The 19412-nt window shown below is 57.3% G+C and overlaps 1 protein-coding gene across 1 annotated transcript in view; it reads right to left on the bottom strand.

Moving 5' to 3' along the window:
* The window catches only part of PPP3CC (protein phosphatase 3 catalytic subunit gamma), a 50455-nt gene that overhangs the window by 4632 nt on the left and 26411 nt on the right, over window positions 1-19412 (bottom strand). Inside the window, exons 4-12 of the mRNA XM_054175214.1 lie at window positions 17189-17300; window positions 14261-14406; window positions 13095-13234; window positions 11343-11420; window positions 10529-10623; window positions 9240-9365; window positions 7624-7701; window positions 3470-3551; window positions 829-926 (exon numbers count right to left, since the gene is read on the bottom strand). Coding sequence (XP_054031189.1) covers window positions 829-926; window positions 3470-3551; window positions 7624-7701; window positions 9240-9365; window positions 10529-10623; window positions 11343-11420; window positions 13095-13234; window positions 14261-14406; window positions 17189-17300 — 955 coding nt within the window. The remainder of the gene's footprint in view (window positions 1-828; window positions 927-3469; window positions 3552-7623; window positions 7702-9239; window positions 9366-10528; window positions 10624-11342; window positions 11421-13094; window positions 13235-14260; window positions 14407-17188; window positions 17301-19412) is intronic.

Below are 19412 nucleotides of genomic sequence, written 5' to 3'. Positions count from 1 at the left end.
AGGGGGGGAGAGGGAAGGGAGAAAGGGGGAGAGAGGGAAGGGAGAAAGGGGGGGAGAGGGAAGGGAGAAAGGGAGGGAGAGGGAAGGGAGAAAGGGGGGGAGAGGGAAGGGAGAAAGGGGGGGAGAGGGAAGGGAGAAAGGGGGGGAGAGGGAAGGGAGAAAGGGGGGGAGAGGGAAGGGAGAAAGGGGGAGAGAGGGAAGGGAGAAAGGGGGAGAGAGGGAAGGGAGAAAGGGAGGGAGAGGGAAGGGAGAAAGGGGAAGGAGCATGCCCATCACCCCACTCTCCACACAGCAGCTGGGAGCAGCTGGCTGCTGGGAGGGGGAGCAGTGTCTGCCAGTTAAGACAGAAGCCTCCAGACCCAGAGCAAGCCCAGGCTGGGCTGGGGGAAGCCTCCACAGGCAGCCAACAGAGCTGGGAGAATCTCCCCTGGACCACAAGCTGAGCTTCCTGTGGGATGCAGCCCCCCAGGGTGAGAGCTGGCAGGGTCCAGCCAAGCAGGAGCAGCTGCTCCTCCATCCAGACACTGCTCTCAGAGGGCAGCAGCAGGCAGGGGAAGCAGCAGGATGCTGCTCAGGCAGGGGAGGCAGTGACTCCAATCAAGAGAGGGCCTTTGGGCTGAGGGCTTTCCCTGCCTCCTCCAGGGGACAGCTGGGAAGGTTCTCCACACCTCCCCCTCCCACTTGTGCTCCTGGCTAGGTCTGAAGGCCTCCCCTGAAGCAGCTCCTGGCTGCCCTGGCCCCCTGAGGCAAGGCAGTGGGGACTGACTGGCTGGGGGGCAGTGGAGGGGCAGGCAGAAGGCTGCAGGGGGGAGGGTGGTCCACACTTACCTGTCTGTAGGGTCTGTCTGCCCCCTGAGAGCACTCCCAGGGGCAGGGTACCTGTGGGAGTCAGGCCTTTGAGAGTCAGCACACTCTCACTCTCCTCCCTGCAAGAGAGAGACAGAGAGACACCACCATCAGGAGCCATGGAACCAGGAGATCCTGGAATGCTTTGGGTTGGAGAAACCCTTGGAGCTCATCCACTGCAACCATCCCCTGACCCTGCCAAGGCTGAGCCATGGCCCCCAGCAGCACAGCTCTGAAACCCCTCCAGGGATGGGGATTCAGACACCTCCCTGGGCAGCCTGGGCCAGGCTCTGAGCAGCCTTCAGTGGAGAAGTTCCTTCTGATGGCCAACCTAACCCCCCAGTGGGGCAGCTGGAGGTTGTTTCCTCTTGCCCTGTCACTTGTTCACTGGGAGCAGAGCCCAGCCCCTACCTGGCTCCTCTCAGGGAGCTGGAGAGAGCAATGAGGTCTCCTCTCAGCCTCCTTTTCTCCAGGCTCCACACCCCCAGGTCCCTCAGCCCCTCCTCTTGCTCTCCAGACCCTTCCCCAGCTGTGTCACCCTCCTCTGGAGCCCCTCAGTGTCCTTCATGGAGTGAGGGAATTTGCAGTGGGTCACTGAGAGGCCACCACAATGCCCATTTAGGTCCACACAGGGCATGAAAAGTGGAGCTGGGCACAGCCTGATGTGGGCACTGGGCACAGCCTGGCAATGCAGGAGCTCTGCTGACTGAGCCACCACGGGAGGGACAGCACAGCAACTGCTTCCTGAGAGGGCCAAAGGCACTGAGTCAGCTCCAGCTCTGCTCCAGAGGAGGGCTTCTGAGAGTCATGCAGCCAGAAACCAGCCAACACCCTCTGCCACCTGATTCTGAGCCTCAGGAGATAGGAGAAGTGGCAGCACAAGAGGAAATGGCCTCAAGCTGCCCCTGGGGAGGTTTAGGGTGACCATGAGGGGTGGTGGCCCTGGGCTCAGCACTGGGGAGGCCACAGCTGGAACCCTGGGCTCAGGGTTGGGCCTCCTCCCTCCAAGCAGGACACTGAAGGGCTGGGGCAGGTCCAGAGAAGGGCAGGGAAGATGGGGAAGGGTCTGGAGAGCAGGGCTGGGAGAAGGAGGCTGGGGGGAGACCTTGTGGCTCTCTGCAGCTCCCTGAGAGGAGGCTGGGATGAGCTGGGGGTTGGGCTCTTCAGGATGATAGGCAATGACCTCAGGTTGCTCCAGGGGAGGTTCAGCTTGGCCAGGAGGAACAATTTCTTCCCCTTGGGGGTTTGCCAAGGCCTGGCCCAAGCTGCCCAGGGCAGTGGTGGAGTCCCCATGGCTGGGAAGGTTCCAAAGCCCTGGAGATGTGGTGCTGAGGGCCATGGCTTGGTGGTGCCCTGGCAGTGCTGGGTGAAGGGTTGGAGTCAATGCTCTGAAAGCTCTTTTCCAACCCAACCTATTCCACAGCTCCTATGAAGCAATCAGTCAGCAGCACACTGACCCACAGCAGCCTGGCCCTTGCTGGGGACAAGCTGGCTCCCAGCTATGATCTTCCAAGCTCTCCCAAGCAAAATAATTCCAGGAGTCCAAGATTTTCCCCCAACAGGGCCTTGACCAACAGCCCTGGAGGGGCCTCATCCCCTGGGGGCTTTGAAGGCCAGGCTGGATGTGGCTGTGAGCAACCTGCTGTGGTGTGAGGTGTCCCTGGCCATGGCAGGGGGCTTGGAACTGGCTGAGCCTTGAGGTCCCTTCCAAGCCTGACAATTCTGTGGTTCTATGATCTCCCTTTTGGGTTTTTTTGTCTGTTTCAGAGGGACCTTGCCAGGCTGGACATGCCTAGCTGGGCAGAGTCCAACAGGATGGCATTGAACAAGTCCAAGTGCCAGGGGCTGCACTTTGGCCACAGCAACCCCAGGCAGTGCTACAGGCTGGGGACAGAGTGGCTGAGAGCAGCCAGGCACAAAGGGACCTGGGGGTAGTGGTTGATAGGAGGCTGAACATGAGGCTGCAGTGTGCCCAGGTAGCCAAGAAGGCCAATGGCATCCTGGCCTGCATCAGGAACAGTGTGGCCAGCAGGAGCAGGGAGGTCATTGTGCCCTGTGCTCAGCACTGGTTAGGCCACACCTGGAGTCCTGTGTCCAGCTCTGGGCTCCTCAGTTCCAGAAGGACATTGAGAGACTTGAAGGTGTCCAGAGAAGGGCAACAAGGCTGGGGAGGGGTCTGGGGCACAGCCCTGGGAGGAGAGGCTGAGGGAGCTGGGGTTGCTTAGCCTGCACAAGAGCAGGCTCAGGGGAGACCTTCTTGCTCTCTGCAACTCCCTGAAGGGAGGTTGGAGACAGGTGGGGGTTGGTCTCTTCTCCCAGGCACCCAGCACCAGAACAAGAGGACACAGTCTCAAGCTGTGTCAGGGGAAGTTGGGGCTGGAGGAGAAAGTTTTTCCCAGCAAGAGGAATTGGCCCCTGGGCTGTGCTGCCCAGGGGGGTGGTGGAGTCCCCAGCCCTGGAGGTGTTCAAGCAAGGCCTGGATGTGGCCCTTGGAGCCACGGTTCAGCTGTCAGGAGGTGCTGGGGGACAGGTCACAGGTTGGCCTTGCTGAGCTCTGAGGTCTCTTCCCAGCTGGGTGATGGATTGTGGGATTCTGCCCCCATGCCCCCAGCTGCTCCCTCACCTCAGGACTGAGAAGACTCTTGCCATCTTCCCAATGGCTCTGATCTTGTTCCTGATGATCTCCTTCCGCACTGTTGTCCCACCTGGGGGAGACAGAAGAAGCAACACACAAGAGCAGCAATGTTTAAGGGGTGCACTCCTGTTCCCAGGCAATGGGAAGCATCTGCCTGACTCCAGGGGAAGAAATAAAACCAGCACCAAACCAAAGCAAAACCAAAACCAAAGCAAAGAGAACCAGGGCTACCTCCTGGAGAGAAAGAGAGAGCGCTGCAAGGAGGGAGCAGTGAGACAGGGCAAACACCAACCAAGGAGAGAGGAGAGGAGAGGAGAGGAGAGAAGAGGCCTGGAGAGAGTTAGGAGCACCCAGAAGGCAAAGGGCTGAGGGAGGTTCTGCTTGGCCCACACTGACCACAGGAGGTGACACAGATGGAGTCAGCCACGGAGACACAGAGTCTGCAAGGCAGGAGGACACTGAGGGACCTGGCTGCTGGGCAGGGGCACACAAGCAGCAGCTTTGGCATCCAACACTGGCAGTGAAGGGGGCTGCATGGAGCCTGGCAACCCTTGCTTTGATCCCCCCACCAGAGCCCAACACAAAAGTGAGATCAGTGAAGCCCTTCCCCCCCACCCCAAGTTCTTCCAGCCAAGAGCCAACAGGAGAGAAAAGGATGGAAGGGAAAACCAAACCAGACCACAAAATAACCTGAAAACAAAGCAAAAACCATCCAAAAGGGGGGGGGGGAAAGAGGTGAAAGAGGGACCAAATCCATCTCCTTGCAGCTGAGCTGCCTCACAGGGCCCAGACTACATCATCAGGACAGTCCAAAGCCACAGCAGAGGAGGTCTAACATGCACTGAGATGGTTCAGCCATGCACTGAGTGGCTGCATTCAGAAGTCAGAGAGAGAACCCAGGAGCCAAGGGAGAACCCAGGAGCCAAGGGAGAACCCAAGGAGCTCAAGCTCCTGAAGGACCACAGAAAGGGTTAAAAAACATACAGAGAAGAAAGAGAAATCAAAAGGAAAGAAAAGGAAGAAAAAAGAACAAGCAAAGAAAGACCAAAGCCCAAGAACCAAACCAGACCCAAACCCCAAACCAGACCCAAGAACCAAGCCAGGACCAAACCAAAAGCAGAACCAAAAAGCAAAGCAGAACCAAAGAACCAGCCCCAAAACCTCAGACCAAAACCCAAACCAGAATCAGGGAGCAAACCAGACCCCAAAAAGCAAACCAGAACCAAGAACCAGAACCCAAGACCAAACCAAAAGCAAACCAAAACCAAAACCCAAGCCAGAACCAAGAACCAAACCATAACCAAGAACTAGAACCAAAAACCAAACCAAAAGCAAACCACAAGCAAACCAGAACCAAAACCCAAGCCAGAACCAAACCAACACCAAACCAAAAAGCAAACCAGAACCAATACCCAAACCAGAACCAAGAACTAGAACCAAAAACCAAACCAGAACCAAGAACTAGAACCAAAAAGCAAACCAGAAGCAAACCAGAACCAAAACCCAAGCCAGAAGCAAACCAAAACCCAAAGCAGAACCAAGAACTAGAACCAAAAACCAAACCAAAAGCAAATCACAACCAAACCCCAAGCCAGAACCAAACCAAAACACCAAACCCAAACCAAACCCAACCCCAAACCAGAACCAAGAACCAAACCAACACCAAAAAGCAAACCAGAACCAAGAACCAAACCAAAAAGCAAACCAGAACCAAGAACCAAACCAGAACCAAAACCCAAACCAAACCCAAGCCCCAAATCAGAACCAAGAACCAAACCAGAACCAAGAACTAGAACAAAAAACCAAACCAGAAGCAAACCAGAACCAAAACCCAAGCCAGAACTAAAGCAAACCCAAACCTGAACCAAGAACTAGAACCAAAAACCAAACCAAAAGGAAACCACAACCAAACCAGAACCAAAACCCAAGCCAGAAGCAAACCAAAACACCAAACACCAAAACACCAAACCAAACCCAAGCAAGAACCAAGAACTAGAACCCAAAACCAAACCAAAAGCACACCAGATCCAAAACCCAAGCCAGAACCAAGCCAAAACACCAAGCCAAACCCAGAACCAAGAAGCAAACCCCAGCAGCTTATGCTAAAAACTGAAGAGGGGATTAGGATGATGAAGAGGCTGCCCCCAAGTGAAGTCAGCTACTGCTCCATCTGAGGCTGAGGCAATCTGGTGGCAGACAGGCAGTGGGGGGGGATGGAGGGGGTGGGGAGTGGGGTAAGGAAAAAGAAGAACAAACACACACACACACACACACACCCAACCCAAAACTCAAAGGGAAGAAAAGAGAATGAGAAGCTGGTAGCAAATTCTAGCTGGGTACCTTTCTGATAGCTTGAAATGTAGTGATCTTCAGGGAAGAGGAGACACCAAGAAACAAGGAGATGGAGACAGAGATAGAAGAAACAAATTTAATTGCCATGGGGAGGAGAAAAGAAGAAGAAGAAGAAGTAGAAGTAGAAGAAGAAGAAGGAAAAACTCAACCAAAAAAAATCAAAAGAAACCAAACCAAAATCAAAACAACAAAAAAAATTAAGAGGGAGGGGGGAGGAAAAAAAAAAGAACCAAAAAGCAAATGGGAGAAGAGGGTTAGAAAGTCTCCAGGTGTTGACATGAAGCAGTGGGAGCTCCTTGTAGCCCCCCAAGGGTGTTCTGCTTCTCCTGAGGGACAAAGTGGCCTTCACCCTGCATGGGCCTGCACAGGCAGCTCCCCTGGAAGCCCCCAGGCATGCTCACAGACCAGCTCCCCCCAAGTCCTGCTTCATGCCTCAGGTTCCATGGGATGGGTTTGGGCTGGAAGGGATCTTAAAGCTCATCCAGTTCCACCCCTCCCATTGCCATGGGGCAGGGACAGCTCCCACCAGCCCAGCTTGCTCAAGGCCTCATCCAGCCTGGCCTCTGCCCCCAGCTGGGTGGCTTGAGGGTGCCCAGGCCACCATCAGAGGGGAAATTCAGATGGAGACCCCACAGCTCAGCCTGAGCCCATCAAAGACTTGGCTGAGGGACACCTGCATGGCCCAACCTGCTGCACACAGCAGCAAAGAGGATCAGACAGTCATAGAACCATGGAATGGGTTGGGTTGGAAGGGAGCTCAAAGCTCAGCCAGATCCAACCCCCTGCCATGGGGCAGGGACACTTCCCACCAGCCCAGCTTGCTCCAGGCCTCATCCAGCCTGGCCTTGAACATCTCCAGGGGCATCCACAACCTCTCCTTGGGCTTCTCCTAGGTCACCACCAAGAGATTCCCCCCTGCCCTGATAAGAGCTCAGCAGCTGCTTTGGCCCTTTGATGCAGGACCTTTGTGGGGTGACCCAAGGAGCTGCTCTGCAGGGGGAGAAGATTGGGTGGGCATTTGGGTGCTGAATATTTGGCCCTGGGAGGGGAGCTAAACAGACAACCAGGTGGGAAGCAGTGTCTGGAAGGAGCAGGAGAAGCTGGCAAGAAGCATCTGTGGCAGGGAAGTGGGTTCAGTTCCTCTGTGAGTGAACAGAAAAGGAAGAAAACAAAGAAGGAAGGAAGGAAGGAAGGAAGAAAACAAGGAAGGAAGGAAGAAAACAAGGAAGGAAGGAAGAAAACAAGGAAGGAAGGAAGAAAACAAGGAAGGAAGGAAGAAAACAAGGAAGGAAGGAAGAAAACAAGGAAGGAAGGAAGAAAACAAGGGAGGAAGGAAGAAAACAAGGGAGGAAGGGAGGAAGGAAGAAAACAAGGGAGGAAGGGAGGAAGGAAGAAAACAAGGGAGGAAGGAAGAAAACAAGGGAGGAAGGGAGGAAGGAAGAAAACAAGGAAGGAAGGGAGGAAGGAAGAAAACAAGGGAGGAAGGGAGGAAGGAAGAAAACAAGGGAGGAAGGAAGAAAACAAGGGAGGAAGGAAGAAAACAAGGGAGGGAGGAAGAAAACAAGGGAGGGAGGAAGAAAACAAGGGAGGGAGGAAGAAAACAAGGGAGGGAGGGAGGGAGGGAGGGAGGGAGTGGAATAAATCAACCCCAGGTGGCTCCTATCCAGGTTGGCCAAAGGAGAAAGACAAAGCAGCAAGAAGCAGAGACCCATGGCTGGGCATGAAGTGACAGAGAGCTTCCCCCAGAGCCTTCAGCCCACCCAGAGGGAGGGGTGGGGGTGGGGTTTTACCTTCCAAGGTCTCATCCCCGTCTGAAATGAGCTCGTCGTCCGAGCAGATGTTGAGGATGTTCACCAGCATCTCTGTGACTGCAGGGAGCACACAGCCAGGTTAGAGACAGGCAGCTGGGGGCACACAACTGTCAGGCTTGGAAGGGACCTCCAGGCTCAGCCAGTTCAGGCTCAGACACCTCACACCACAGCAGGCTGCTCACAGCCACCTCCAGCCTGGCTGCAAACACCTCCAGGCATGAGGCTTCCACCACCTCCCTGGGCAACCTGTGCCAGGCTCTCACCACCCTCATGGGCAACAACTTCTTCCTCACAGCCAATCTCAATCTCCCCACTTCTAGTTGTGCTCCATCCTCCCCAGTCCTATCCCTCCCTGACACCCTCCAAAGTCCCTCCCCAGCTTTCTTGGAGCCCCCTGCAGATGCTGGAAGGCCACAGTTAGGTCTCCTGGGAGCCTTCTCCTCTCCAGCCTGCACAACCCCAACTCCCTCAGTCTGTGCTCACAGCAGAGCAGCTCCAGCCCTCTGCTCCTCCTCGTGGCCCTGCTCTGGACACCTTCGAGCACCTCCAGATCCTTCCTGGCACAGGTCCCCTGAGGTGGGATTCAGGCCCCCTGGGGTGGGATTTAAACCCACTAGGGTAGGATTCAAGCCCCCTAGGGTGGGAGTCAGGCCCCCTAGGGTGGGATTTGAACCCACTAAGGTGGAGTTTAGGTCCCCTGGGGTGGGATTCAGACCCACTAGGGTGGGATTTAAACCCACTAGGGTGGAGCTTAGGCTCCCTAGGGTGGCATTAGACCCACTAGGGTGGCATTCAGACCCACTAGGGTGGCATTCAGGTCCCCTAGGGTGGGATTTAAACCCACTAGGATGGGATTCAGGCCCCCTAGGGGGGGATTTGAACCCACTAGGGTGGAGTTTAGGTCCCCTGGGGTGGGATTCAGACCCACTAGGATGGGATTTAAACCCACTAGGGTGGGATTTAAACCCACTAGGGTTTGATTCAGGCCCCCTGGGGTGGGATTTAAACCCCCTGGGGTGGGATTTAAACCCACTAGGGTGGGATTCAGGCCCCCTGGGCTGGGATTTAAACCCACTAGGGTGAGGCTTAAACCCACTGGGGTAGAGCTTAGGCCCCCTGGGGTGGGATTTAAACCCACCAGGGTGGGATTTAAGCTCAGCAGGAGATGTAAAGCCCCTTTTGCTGAGAAATGGAGGTAAAGCCTTGGTTGCTATTTCAAGCTGCCTCATCTCCTTCAGAGTGAGACAAGCCTTGCAAGTGCAGTGAATGGCTCCTCTTTGCTGGGCCCCAAGCCAAGGGGGAGACTTTCCTGTCTGTGCTGCAAACCCAGAGCAAGAGAAAGGTCTCCAAATTCTGAGGTGGGAGCTCCCTCAACCCCAGATGAGCTCCAGCAGCAAGGCAGAACCAGCAGGGGAGGATCCTTTCATTGCTCAGAGCTTCCCAAAGCAGTTATTTGCCTCCCCCCCCCGCCAAGATCTCCTTCAAGCTGCCCTCCCTGCCAAGGGCTCACTGGTTCCTTGAGCAGCCTGTGGGAGAGGTTTCTAACACTCAGGGTGCTAGCATCAGCCAGCTGGCAGAGAAAGAAGAGCTCTTACCCTTTTCCCCTACAAAAGGCAAAGACCATGTGAAGACATCCATGAAGTTTGGGAGCCAGTAGGGGTGAGGGGAGCAGTTGAACTGCCTGATGTTCATGACATTGTTTTCATACTTCAGTACAGCAGCTGAGGGGAGAGAGAAAGGAAGGAAAAGTCCAAACATCAGGGCCCCTGGCACTGCCACCTCCCCTGAGCTCCCTTTCATCACCAGCAGCTTGCAGGATCCACCCCCCAGCACTCCACAAGGAGGTTTAAGCTAGGTTTAAAGTCCAGGCTGAGCCAGGCAGTTCTTTCCCCCTCAGGCTCATCCCTAACAGCAAAGGTTTGACTGAACAGAGCTGCTACCATTTAGGGCAAGCAACTCAGGAAGGGCCTCCAGAGCCCAGACCCAAAGGGAGGACTGAGAGGCAGCCCCAGTGAGGCAAGCTCCTCACTGTCTCCACCTGGCTTCAGGGGCAAGAGGGCACTGCAAAGCTTGCAGCCACCAGCAGTGCTCAGCTGGCAGAGGGCTGGAAGTGGAAGGCTTGTTCCAGGCTTTAAAGCCTCTGGGCTGGAGAATCCAGCAGCATCCAGCTGCTGTTGGTTCAGCAAAGGAAGCTTCTTCCCTTCAACACCTAAAATGCAGCTACAGCACAGGAGAGAGGGGGCAAGGAGAGGGAATCCCTGAATCCCAGTGTGGTAGGGGTTGGAAGGGAGCTCTGGAGCTCATCCACTCCAACCCCCTGCTCCAGCAGGGCACCCACAGCAGCTTGCCCAGGAGCACAGTGCCCAGGGGGAGTTGGAAGCTCTCCACACAAGAAGACTCCACAACCTCTCTGGGCAGCCTGCTCCAGGCCTCCAGCACCCTCACACCAAACAACTTTCAACTCATGGAACCTCCTGGGCTCCAGTTTGTGCCCACTGCCCCTTATGCTGTCCCTGGGCACCACTGGGCAGAGCCTGGCCCCAGCCTCTTGCCCCCCCCCAGCTCCTTCAGCTCTTGCTGAGCATTGTTCAGCTCCCCTCTGGGGCTGCTCTTCTGCAGGCTCTCAGCCCCAGGGGCTCTCAGCCTTTGCTCCTCCCAGAGCTGCTCCAGGCCCCTCAGCAGCTTCCCAGCCTCCAGCAGTTCCCTGTGTGGAACTGGGGAGCCCAGAACTGGAGCCAGGACTGCAGCTGTGGCCTCAGTAGGGCAGAAGAGAAGCAGAGGAGAACCTCCCTCAGCCTTCTGACCTCCAGGAAGATGGAGAGGGATTTCCTACATGCCTGGGGCCACCCAAAGAGCAGCAGAGGCCTGGCCCTGCTGGCCTTACCCTTGTTGTTATAGACATCTAAGTAATTGGGTGCAGAGAAGATGGTGATGAGTGATGGGAAGCCTGTGGTCTGGCTCTTCCTGTACATTCGGTACCTGGGGGGAAAAAAACAACAGGGAAGGTGTTAAAAGGAGGCTGCAGAGCCAAGGAGAAGCAGCAGGCAGGAGAGGAGGGGGAGAGAGAGGGGGCAAGAGAGAGGGAGCAAGAGAGAAAGAGGGGGAGGGAGGGGGAAAGAGAGGGAGGGGGAAAGAGAGGGAGGGGGAAAGAGAGGGAGGGGGAAAGAGAGGGAGGGGGAAAGAGAGGGAGGGGGAAGGGGGAAAGAGAGGGAGGGGGAAGGGGGAAAGAGAGGGAGGGGGAAGGGGGAAAGAGAGGGGGAAAGAAAGAGGGAAGGGGGAAAGAGAGGGAGGGGGAAGGGGGACAGAGAGGGAGGGGGAAGGGGAAAGAAAGAGGGAAGAGGGAAAGAGAGGGAGGGGGAAAGAAGAGAGGGAGAGGGAGGGAGGGAGAGGGAGAGAGAGGGAGGGAGAGAGAGGGAGGGAGAGAGAGGGAGGGAGAGAGAGGGAGGGAGAGAGAGGGAGGGAGAGAGAGGGAGGGAGAGAGAGGGAGGGAGAGAGAGGGAGGGAGAGAGAGGGAGGGAGAGGGAGGGAGGGAGAGAGAGGGAGGGAGAGGGAGGGAGGGAGAGGGAGGGAGGGAGAGAGAGGGAGGGAGAGAGAGGGAGGGAGAGAGAGGGAGGGAGAGAGAGGGAGGGAGAGAGAGGGAGGGAGAGAGAGGGAGGGAGAGAAAGGGAGTGCGCAGGCTGCCGGCCGGCAGCACTCACCCAGCGTCCTGGGCCTCGTGTGCTCGGATTACAGACAACAAGCTGTTGTTCTGCAAAAATTCACAGACTGCAGGGTAACTGCAAAGGGAAGCAAAGGGAAACAAAACACACACACACACACAAAAACAACCCACAGGTTTATAGCAGCAGCCAGCAGCCTGCCTCCAGCAGCCAGCCGGCAGCACCGGGGCTGCCTCCAGCTCTGGGGTGCCCAGCAGGAGGAGGACACAGAGCTGCTGGAGGGAGGCCAGAGGAGGCCACAAGGATGAGCCAAGGGCTGGAGCAGCTCTGCTGGGAGCACAGGCTGAGGGAGCTGGGGCTGTGCAGCCTGCAGAGGAGAAGGCTCCAGGGGGACCTCACAGCTGCCCTCCCAACAGGGATCCTGCAGGAAGGCTGCAGAGAGACTTTTGCTGAGGGGTTCTGGAGCCAGGCTGAGGGGGAATGGTTTGAAGCTGAGGCAGAGCAGGGTCAGAGTGGAGCTGAGGAAGAAGGGAGACGGCTGCCTCCTGCCTGGGGGTGTTGAAGGCCAGGCTGGCTGAGGCCTTGAGCAGCTGAGTCTGGCTGAGAGCTGTCCCTGCCCCTGGCAGGGGAGGGTGGAGCAGAGGAGCTCTGAGGTCCCTTCCAGCCTGAGCCATTCGAGGATTCTATCATTTCCTAGAGTCTCTGCTACTGTCCAATGCCTGAAAACCACTCCAAAGGCACCATGCCAGCTACAGGCAGCAGCTCTGCTGTCCAACACAACCATTTCATCAATCACAGCATCCAAGCAGAGCTCAGCATTACAGGAAGGGGAAAACCAGCTAAGATTTGGTGTGTCAGAGCCAGCTGAAGGCTACTCCAGAGCCAGGTATGCTGGGAGTGAGGTGAAGAGCAATTTCCCTCCACACAGACCTCAGAACCTTTTAAGCACATACATCCAGTCCAACCATTCTCTGACTCTACCAAGGCTGGGGCTAAGCCATGGCCCTCAGCACCGCAGCTCTGGGGCTCTGAAACCCCTCCAGGGCTGGGGATTCAGCCACCCCCCTGGGCAGCCTGGGCCAGGCTTCCAGAACCCTTTCAGTGAGGAAGTTTCTTCTAATCTCCAACCTAAACCTCCCCTGGGGCAACCTGAGGCCATTTCCTCTTGTCCTGTCCTTGTTCCTCAGGAGCAGAGCCCAACCCCCACCTGGCTCCAGCCTCCTGTCAGGGAGCTGTAGAGAGCCAGAAGGTCTCCCCTCAGCCTCCTTTTCTCCAGGCTCAACACCCCCAGCTCACTCAGCCTTCCCCTTGCTCTCCAGACCCTTCCCCAGATTCATTTCCCTTCTCTGGCCCTGCTCCAGCTCCTCAATGTCCTTCTTGCAGTGAGGAGCCCAGAACTGAGCCCAGCCCTCAGCAGCGTCCAGCCCAGGGGCACCATCCCTGCCCTGCTCCTGCTGCCCACACCATTGCTGCTCCAGGCCAGGCTGCTGGTGCCCTTCTTGCCCACCTGGGCACCCCCCTGGCTCATCTCCAGCTGCTGCCAACCCCCCTGCTGGGCACTTTCCAGCCACTCTGCCTCCAGCCTGGAGCCTTCCTGGGGTTGTTGTGACCCAAGTGCAGGCCCTTGGCCTTGTTGAACCTCATCCCAATGCCCTTGGCCCCTTCAGCCAGCTTGGCCAGGTCCTTCTGTAAGCCTCCAGCAGATCAGCAACCCCCCCTCCCCCCACCCAGGCTGGTGTAAAGGGGAGACCCAAAGCTGCAGCCCCTCAGAGCCCCCCAGCCCCCAGTTACCTGTAGAAATAGGAGCAGCCTCGAACAGTGTTGTGGGCAAAATGCTCCAAGGTTTTCTCATTGCCATAATCCTCTGAGGGATCAGACCAGAGGAGGTCACACATTGGACCAAAGGCTGGAGGCTCCTTGAACCTGTCTAACTGAAAAACAGAGACAAAATCAGGGCAGGGCTGGGGGAAGCTGCAGCAGAGGACACCCAGCTGCAGTGGGGAGGAGCAGAGCACAGCAGCCACAAGCTGGGAGTCCATGTGGGGACCAAGCAAGCAAAGGAACCACACAGCTCACACAATGGGTTGGGCTGGATAGGGCCTAGAATGGCTCAGGTGGGAAGGGACCTCAGAGGTCATCAGCTCCAAGCTCCCTGTTGTAGTATAGAAACCCTCTCCCCACACCTCCCCCACCATGGGCAGGGACAGCTCTCAGCCAGATTCAGCTGCTCAAGGCCTCATCCAGCCTGGCCTGCAACACCCCCAGGCAGGAGGCAGCCACAGCCTCCCTGGGCAGCCTGGGCCAGGCTCTCACCACCCTCACACTGAAGAGCTTCTTCCTCAGCTCCACTCTAACCCTGCTCTGCCTCACCTTCAAACCATTCCCCCTTGTCTCATGACACCCTCAGGAAAGTCTCTCTGCAGCCTTCCTGCAGGATCCCTTCAGCTCCTGGCAGGCAGCTCTGAGGTCCCCCTGGAGCCTTCTCCTCTCCAGGCTGCACAGCCCCAGCTCCCTCAGCCTGTGCTCACAGCAGAGCTGCTCCAGCCCTTGGAGCATCTTTGTGACCTCCTCTGGCCTCACTCCACAGCTCTGTGTCCTTCTCCTGCTGGGGACCCCAGAGCTGGAGGCAGGATTGGAGGTGAGGTCTGAGCAGAGCAGAGCCCAGAGGCAGAATCCCCTCTGCTGCCCTGCTGCCCACCCTGCTCTGGCTGCAGCCCAGCACCCAGCTGCCTTTGGGCTGCAGGAGGGCACTGCTGGCTCCTGGGGAGCTGCTCAGCACCCAGCACCCCCAAGGCTCCTCAGAACTGCCCTCCACCCACTCTGCACTCAGCTCATTCCAGTTCCAATCCCCCTTGCCCAGGGACACCTCCCACCAGCCCAGCTTGCTCCAGGCCTGACCCTCGGCCTCCTCTCTAGGGATGAGACCATGGTAAAAGAGGAGCATGGGGATGACTTACTTTCCTAATGTCATCTAGACATGTGATTTCTGGGGAGAGGCCTCCATGCACACACAGGAACTGCTGGTTTAGGAGGGCAGCAAGAGGAAGACAGTCGAAGGTGTCCATGCAGGCGTCGTACACTCGCTCCGAGTACTTGATTCGACCTGGGGGGGAGGGAGGCAAGCAGAGACTTCATCTCCTCACTCACACCCCAAAGGCCTGCTCAGCCTCTGCAAGCTGAGGTTTGGAAGGGTTTCAGCTTCTGGGGGTTTTTTGGTGGGTTTTTTCTTTAAAGGAGAAATCACAGAGTCATAGAATTGTAAGTGCTGGAAGGGAGCTCAAGGCTCAGCCAGCTCCAACCCCCCTGCCATGGCCAGGGACACCTCACACCACAGCAGGTTGCTCACAGCCACCTCCAGCCTGGCTGCAAACACCTCCAGGCATGAGGCTTCCACCACCTCCCTGGGCAACCTGTGCCAGGCTCTCACCACCCTCATGGGCAACAACTTCTTCCTCACAGCCAATCTCAATCTCCCCACTTCCAGTTTTGCTCCACCCCCCCCAGTCCTATCCCTCCCTGACACCCTCAAAAGTCCCTCCCCAGCTTTCCTGGAGCCCCCTGAAGATCCTGGAAGCCTACAATGAGGTCTCCTGGGAGCCTTCTCCTCTGCAGCCTGCACAACCCCAACTCCCTCAGTCTGTCCTCACAGCAGAGCAGCTCCAGCCCTCTGCTCCTCCTCCTGGCCCTGCTCTGGACACCTTCCAGCCCCTCCAGATCCTTCCTGGCACAGAGGCTCCAGAGCTGGCCCCAGAGCTCCAGCTGTGGTCTCAGCAGAGTGGAGCAGAGGGCAGAATCCCCTCCCTGGCCCTGCTGGCCACACTTCTCTTGCTGCAGCCCAGGCTCTGCTTGGCTCTCTGGGCTGCAAGTGCTGACTGCTGGCTCCTGCTGAGCTTCTCCTCCCCCAGCACCCCCAAGGCCTTTTCTTGGGGGCTGCTCTCCAGGCAGTCCCTGCCCAGCCTGTATCAGTGCCTGGGCTTGCCCTGACCCAGCTGCAGTTCTGCTCCATCCCCCCCAGTCCTATCACTCCCTGACACCCTCAAAAGTCCCTCCCCAGCTTTCTTGTAGCCCCCTTCAGATGCTGAAAGGCCACAATAAGGTCTCCTCATCAAGTCCAACCTTGTACCCTATATAGACTCACAGATTGCATGGGGTCTGGAGGGACTCTCAAAGCTCAGCTTGGCCACCCCCCTGCAGGCAGCAGGGGACACCTCCAGCCAGAGCAGGCTGCACAGGGCCACAGCAAGGCTGATCTGATCTTGAATGCCTCCAGGGATGGGACCTCAATCTCCATGACCACTAAACCCCAGGTGGCCTCAGAAGCAGGGAAGTCCTTGTGCCCTGTGCTCAGCACTGGTTAGGCCACACCTTGAGTCCTGTGTCCAGAGAAGGGCAATGAGGCTGGGGAGAGGCCTTGAGCACAGCCCTGTGAGGAGAGGCTGAGGGAGCTGGGGTTGCTTAGCCTGCAGAAGAGGAGGCTCAGGGGAGACCTTCTTGCTCTCTGCAACTCCCTGAAGGGAGGTTGGAGCCAGGTGGGGGTTGGTCTCTTCTCCCAGGCACCCAGCACCAGAACAAGAGGACACAGTCTCAAGCTGTGCCAGGGGAGGTTTAGGCTGGAAGTGAAGAGAAAGTTCTTCCCAGCAAGAGGAACTGGCCACTGGGCTGTGCTGCCCAGGGAGGTGGTGGAGTCCCCAGCCCTGGAGGTGCTCAAACAAGGCTTGGATGTGGCCCTTGGAGCCATGGTTCAGCTGTCAGGAGGTGTTAGGGATTAGGTCACAGCTTGGACTTGCTGATCTCTGAGGTCTTTTCCAACCTGGCTGATTCTATGACTCCATGATCTACTCATTTCTTGAACACCTCCCAGGGCTGGGAACTCCACCACCTCCCTGGGCAGCCTGTTCCATCCCCTGACCACTTGCAGGGAAGAAATTGTTCCATGGCCCTCAGCACCACAGCTCTGGGGCTCTGAAACCTCTTTGGGGCTGGGGATTCAAGCACCTCCCTGGGCAGCCTGGGCCAGGCTTTGAGAACCCTTTCAGTCACGAAGTTTCTTCTGATGTCCAACCTGAACCTCCCCTGGGGCAACTTGTGGCCATTTCCTCTTGTCCTGCCCCTTCTTCCTGGGGAGAAGAGCCCAAACCCCCAGCTGGCTCCAACCTCCTTGCAGGGAGCAATGAGGTCTCCCTTCAGCCTCCAGGCTGAACCCCCCCAGCTCCCTTAGCTGCTGTCCTCCAGCCCCTTTTCCCTCCCCCCCAACCAAGATCTGTTGCTCTCCTTGGGCCATGGCTCCATCCCTTCCCTCCCTCCCTGCTCTCTGTGACCAGGAAAGCCACATCCCCACATCACTCAGGACTTGCAGCTCTGTGTGTGTGCCTTGTGGGGGGGGTTGGGTTGGATTTAGATGTTGTTAGACTTCAATTAGATTGAAACTGAGCTTTATTTCTTTCATAGTTTTTTTTAAGCAGGAGGTGAAACAGAAGAATTAAGGGGTGGGGAGGGGGGAAAAAAAAGCCCAACCCCAACCCCCACAACCAGGTTTTGACACCCCAGAGCTAAGCAGCCCCCACTCACACAGCAGGGCAGAGACATTCAAGAGGCATTTGAAGGAGGTGAAGGAAACAAAGGGATTTAGATGAGGGGAAAAGAGGGGTGGGGGGTTTATTAACCCTTTTCATGCTGCTGAGAGGGGGAACAACTCATTCTGCCAGCAGGCAGGGCGAGGAGGGCCTCCCAGGGCAGCACATCGCAGTGAGAGCCAAGGGGAGGCTCCCCCAGGGGAGGAATCTCAATGCTGGAAGGGGAAGAGAACTCCAAAAGAGATTTCACCTTCCCCCTTCCCCTCTCCACCCTTCCCTTCCCTTCCCCTCCCCATGCTGCTGGGTACTTACACTCCTGCTTGAAGGTGAAGTACTCTGTGAGGTGCCTGCACTCGTGGTTGCCCCGGAGGAGGAACAAGGTTTTGGGGTGGTTGATCTTTAAGCTCCACAGGTACAGCACACACTGCAAGAGAGGGAAGGGGGCACTGGCATCAAAACCCAACCCCCCTCCCCCCACCACACACACACACACACACACACACACAAGCCCAGCCTCAGGCTCCACTGAGTGCTCCTGGGAAGACACCCAACAAAGCTGCAGCCAAAGGGCTGCCCCAAGCCCAGCTCCATAATGGGCAGCAGGAGAGCTGCTCTCTCCTGGCCAAGCTCAGCACTGGGAGGAGGTGGAGGGGGAGAGGAAAAAAGCCACGAGCCAGCAGTTCTCTATATTAGGCCTGAGCTGGAGAAGTGACAAATGAGAGCAAAAGTGACTTGGGGCTGGGTGGGGGCAGCTTTCTTTGGCCTCCCAGCACCCCTGTGCAGAGCAGAGCAGCCAAGGCGAGGAGCAGCTGTGGGGGGTGGGGGTGAAATGCAGGCTCCAGATGTCCTGCTGAGAGCCAAGGCACCAGGAGAAGCCCTCAGCCATCCTGCAAGGCATTGAGCAGCTGCAGCCAACAGCAGAAAGCTCAAACTGCAGCTTCCCCTCTCACTTCCCCCCCACCCCTCACCCCCCCAACTCTTGTTTGTGTCTGCTTATGCCACAGTCATGTGGAGCTCCAGTTCCCAACAGGAAAAGCTCAGCCAAAGCACAACTACAGCTCTGAGGAGGGCCCTCCACATGCCCCAGCTGAGCACTGATGCCTGGACAGAGCTCAGCTTTCAGCAGGGGTACACCAAAGTCAAGCTGAAATCATAGAAGGGCTCAGGCTGGAAGGGAGCTCAGAGCTCATCTGCTCCAACCTCCCCTGCCAGGGCCAGCTCTCAGCTAGACTCAGCTGCTCAAGGCCTCAGCCAGCCTGGCCTGCAACATCCCCCAGGCAGGAGGCAGCCACAGCCTCCCTGGGCAGCCTGGGCCAGGCTCTCACCACCCTCACACTGAAGAACTTCTTCCTCAGCTCCACGAACTTCTTCCTCAGCTCCACTCTAACCCTGCTCTGCCTCACCTTCAAACCATTCCCCCTTGTCTCATGACACCCTCAGGAAAGTCTCTCTGCAGCCTTCCTGCAGGATCCCTTCAGCTCCTGGCAGGCAGCTCTGAGGTCCCCCTGGAGCCTTCTCCTCTGCAGGCTGCACAGCCCCAGCTCCCTCAGCCTGTGCTCACAGCAGAGCTGCTCCAGCCCTTGGAGCACCTCTGTGGCCTCCTCTGGCCTCATTCCACAGCTCTGTGTCCTTCTCCTGCTGGGGACCCCAGAGCTGAAGGCAGGATTGGAGGTGAGCAGAGCAGAGCCCAGGGGCAGAATCCCCTCTGCTGCCCTGCTGCCCATCCTGCTCTGGCTACAGCCCAGCACCCAGCTGCCTTTGGGCTGCAGGAGGGCACTGCTGGCTCCTGGGGAGCTGCTCAGCCACCACCAGCCCCAAGGCTCTTTCTTCAGGGCTGAGGAGCACTCTTATCAGCATCTCAGAGCATCATTTCATGGTGGCTGCCCCAAAAGCCTGGGTGAGGAAGGGGAAGGGTGGCCACCGAGCCTGCTCGCCTCTCCCATGCTCTCTCCTGTCCAGCTGACAGCTAAATCAGCAGGTCCCTGCTATGGGGAAGCCTTATCACCTTCCCCTTGTTGATGTGGAGTGCTGGAAGGGCAACCCATAATGCCAGCAAGCCTCAAGATCTGGATTAAAGCCTCTAATAAGAGCTTACCCTCTGGGCTGACACGCTGCAGCAGCAGCACACGCCTGCAGAACCTGGCTGCAGGGCCTCTGTCAGCACTTGGGATGCTTAAAACCATCACAGACCTCCCCAGCACAGAGACAACCCCCCCAACCCCACCAAACCAACTCCCCAGTCAGCTTCCAGGCCAGAGAGCTCAAGGCAGGGTGGTGTTCAAGCCCTGAGGCTGCAAAGGAAGCTGGGTGTTGCTCAGCTGCCTGCAGGGAGGTCCCCAGAGCCTCGAGGAGCTGTCAAGCAGCTGCCTGGGTCCAGCCCACAGGGAACCAAACCCCCCCCCCCCCCCCAAAGCCTTCATTTGGAATTCTCAGCCCTGAAACTGGGACAGACACAGGGGCCAGAGGCAGATACATTGGGGCTGCCAAAGGGATGTCTGGTTGCATCTCGGAGCAGGGGCAGGGAGGCTCCCACCAA

Source organism: Dryobates pubescens, chromosome 31, assembly GCF_014839835.1.
Source record: "Dryobates pubescens isolate bDryPub1 chromosome 31, bDryPub1.pri, whole genome shotgun sequence".
Lineage (NCBI taxonomy): Eukaryota > Metazoa > Chordata > Aves > Piciformes > Picidae > Dryobates > Dryobates pubescens.
The sequence above is the reverse complement of the archived record's forward strand: the minus strand, read 5'-3'. Positions and strand labels throughout refer to the sequence as shown.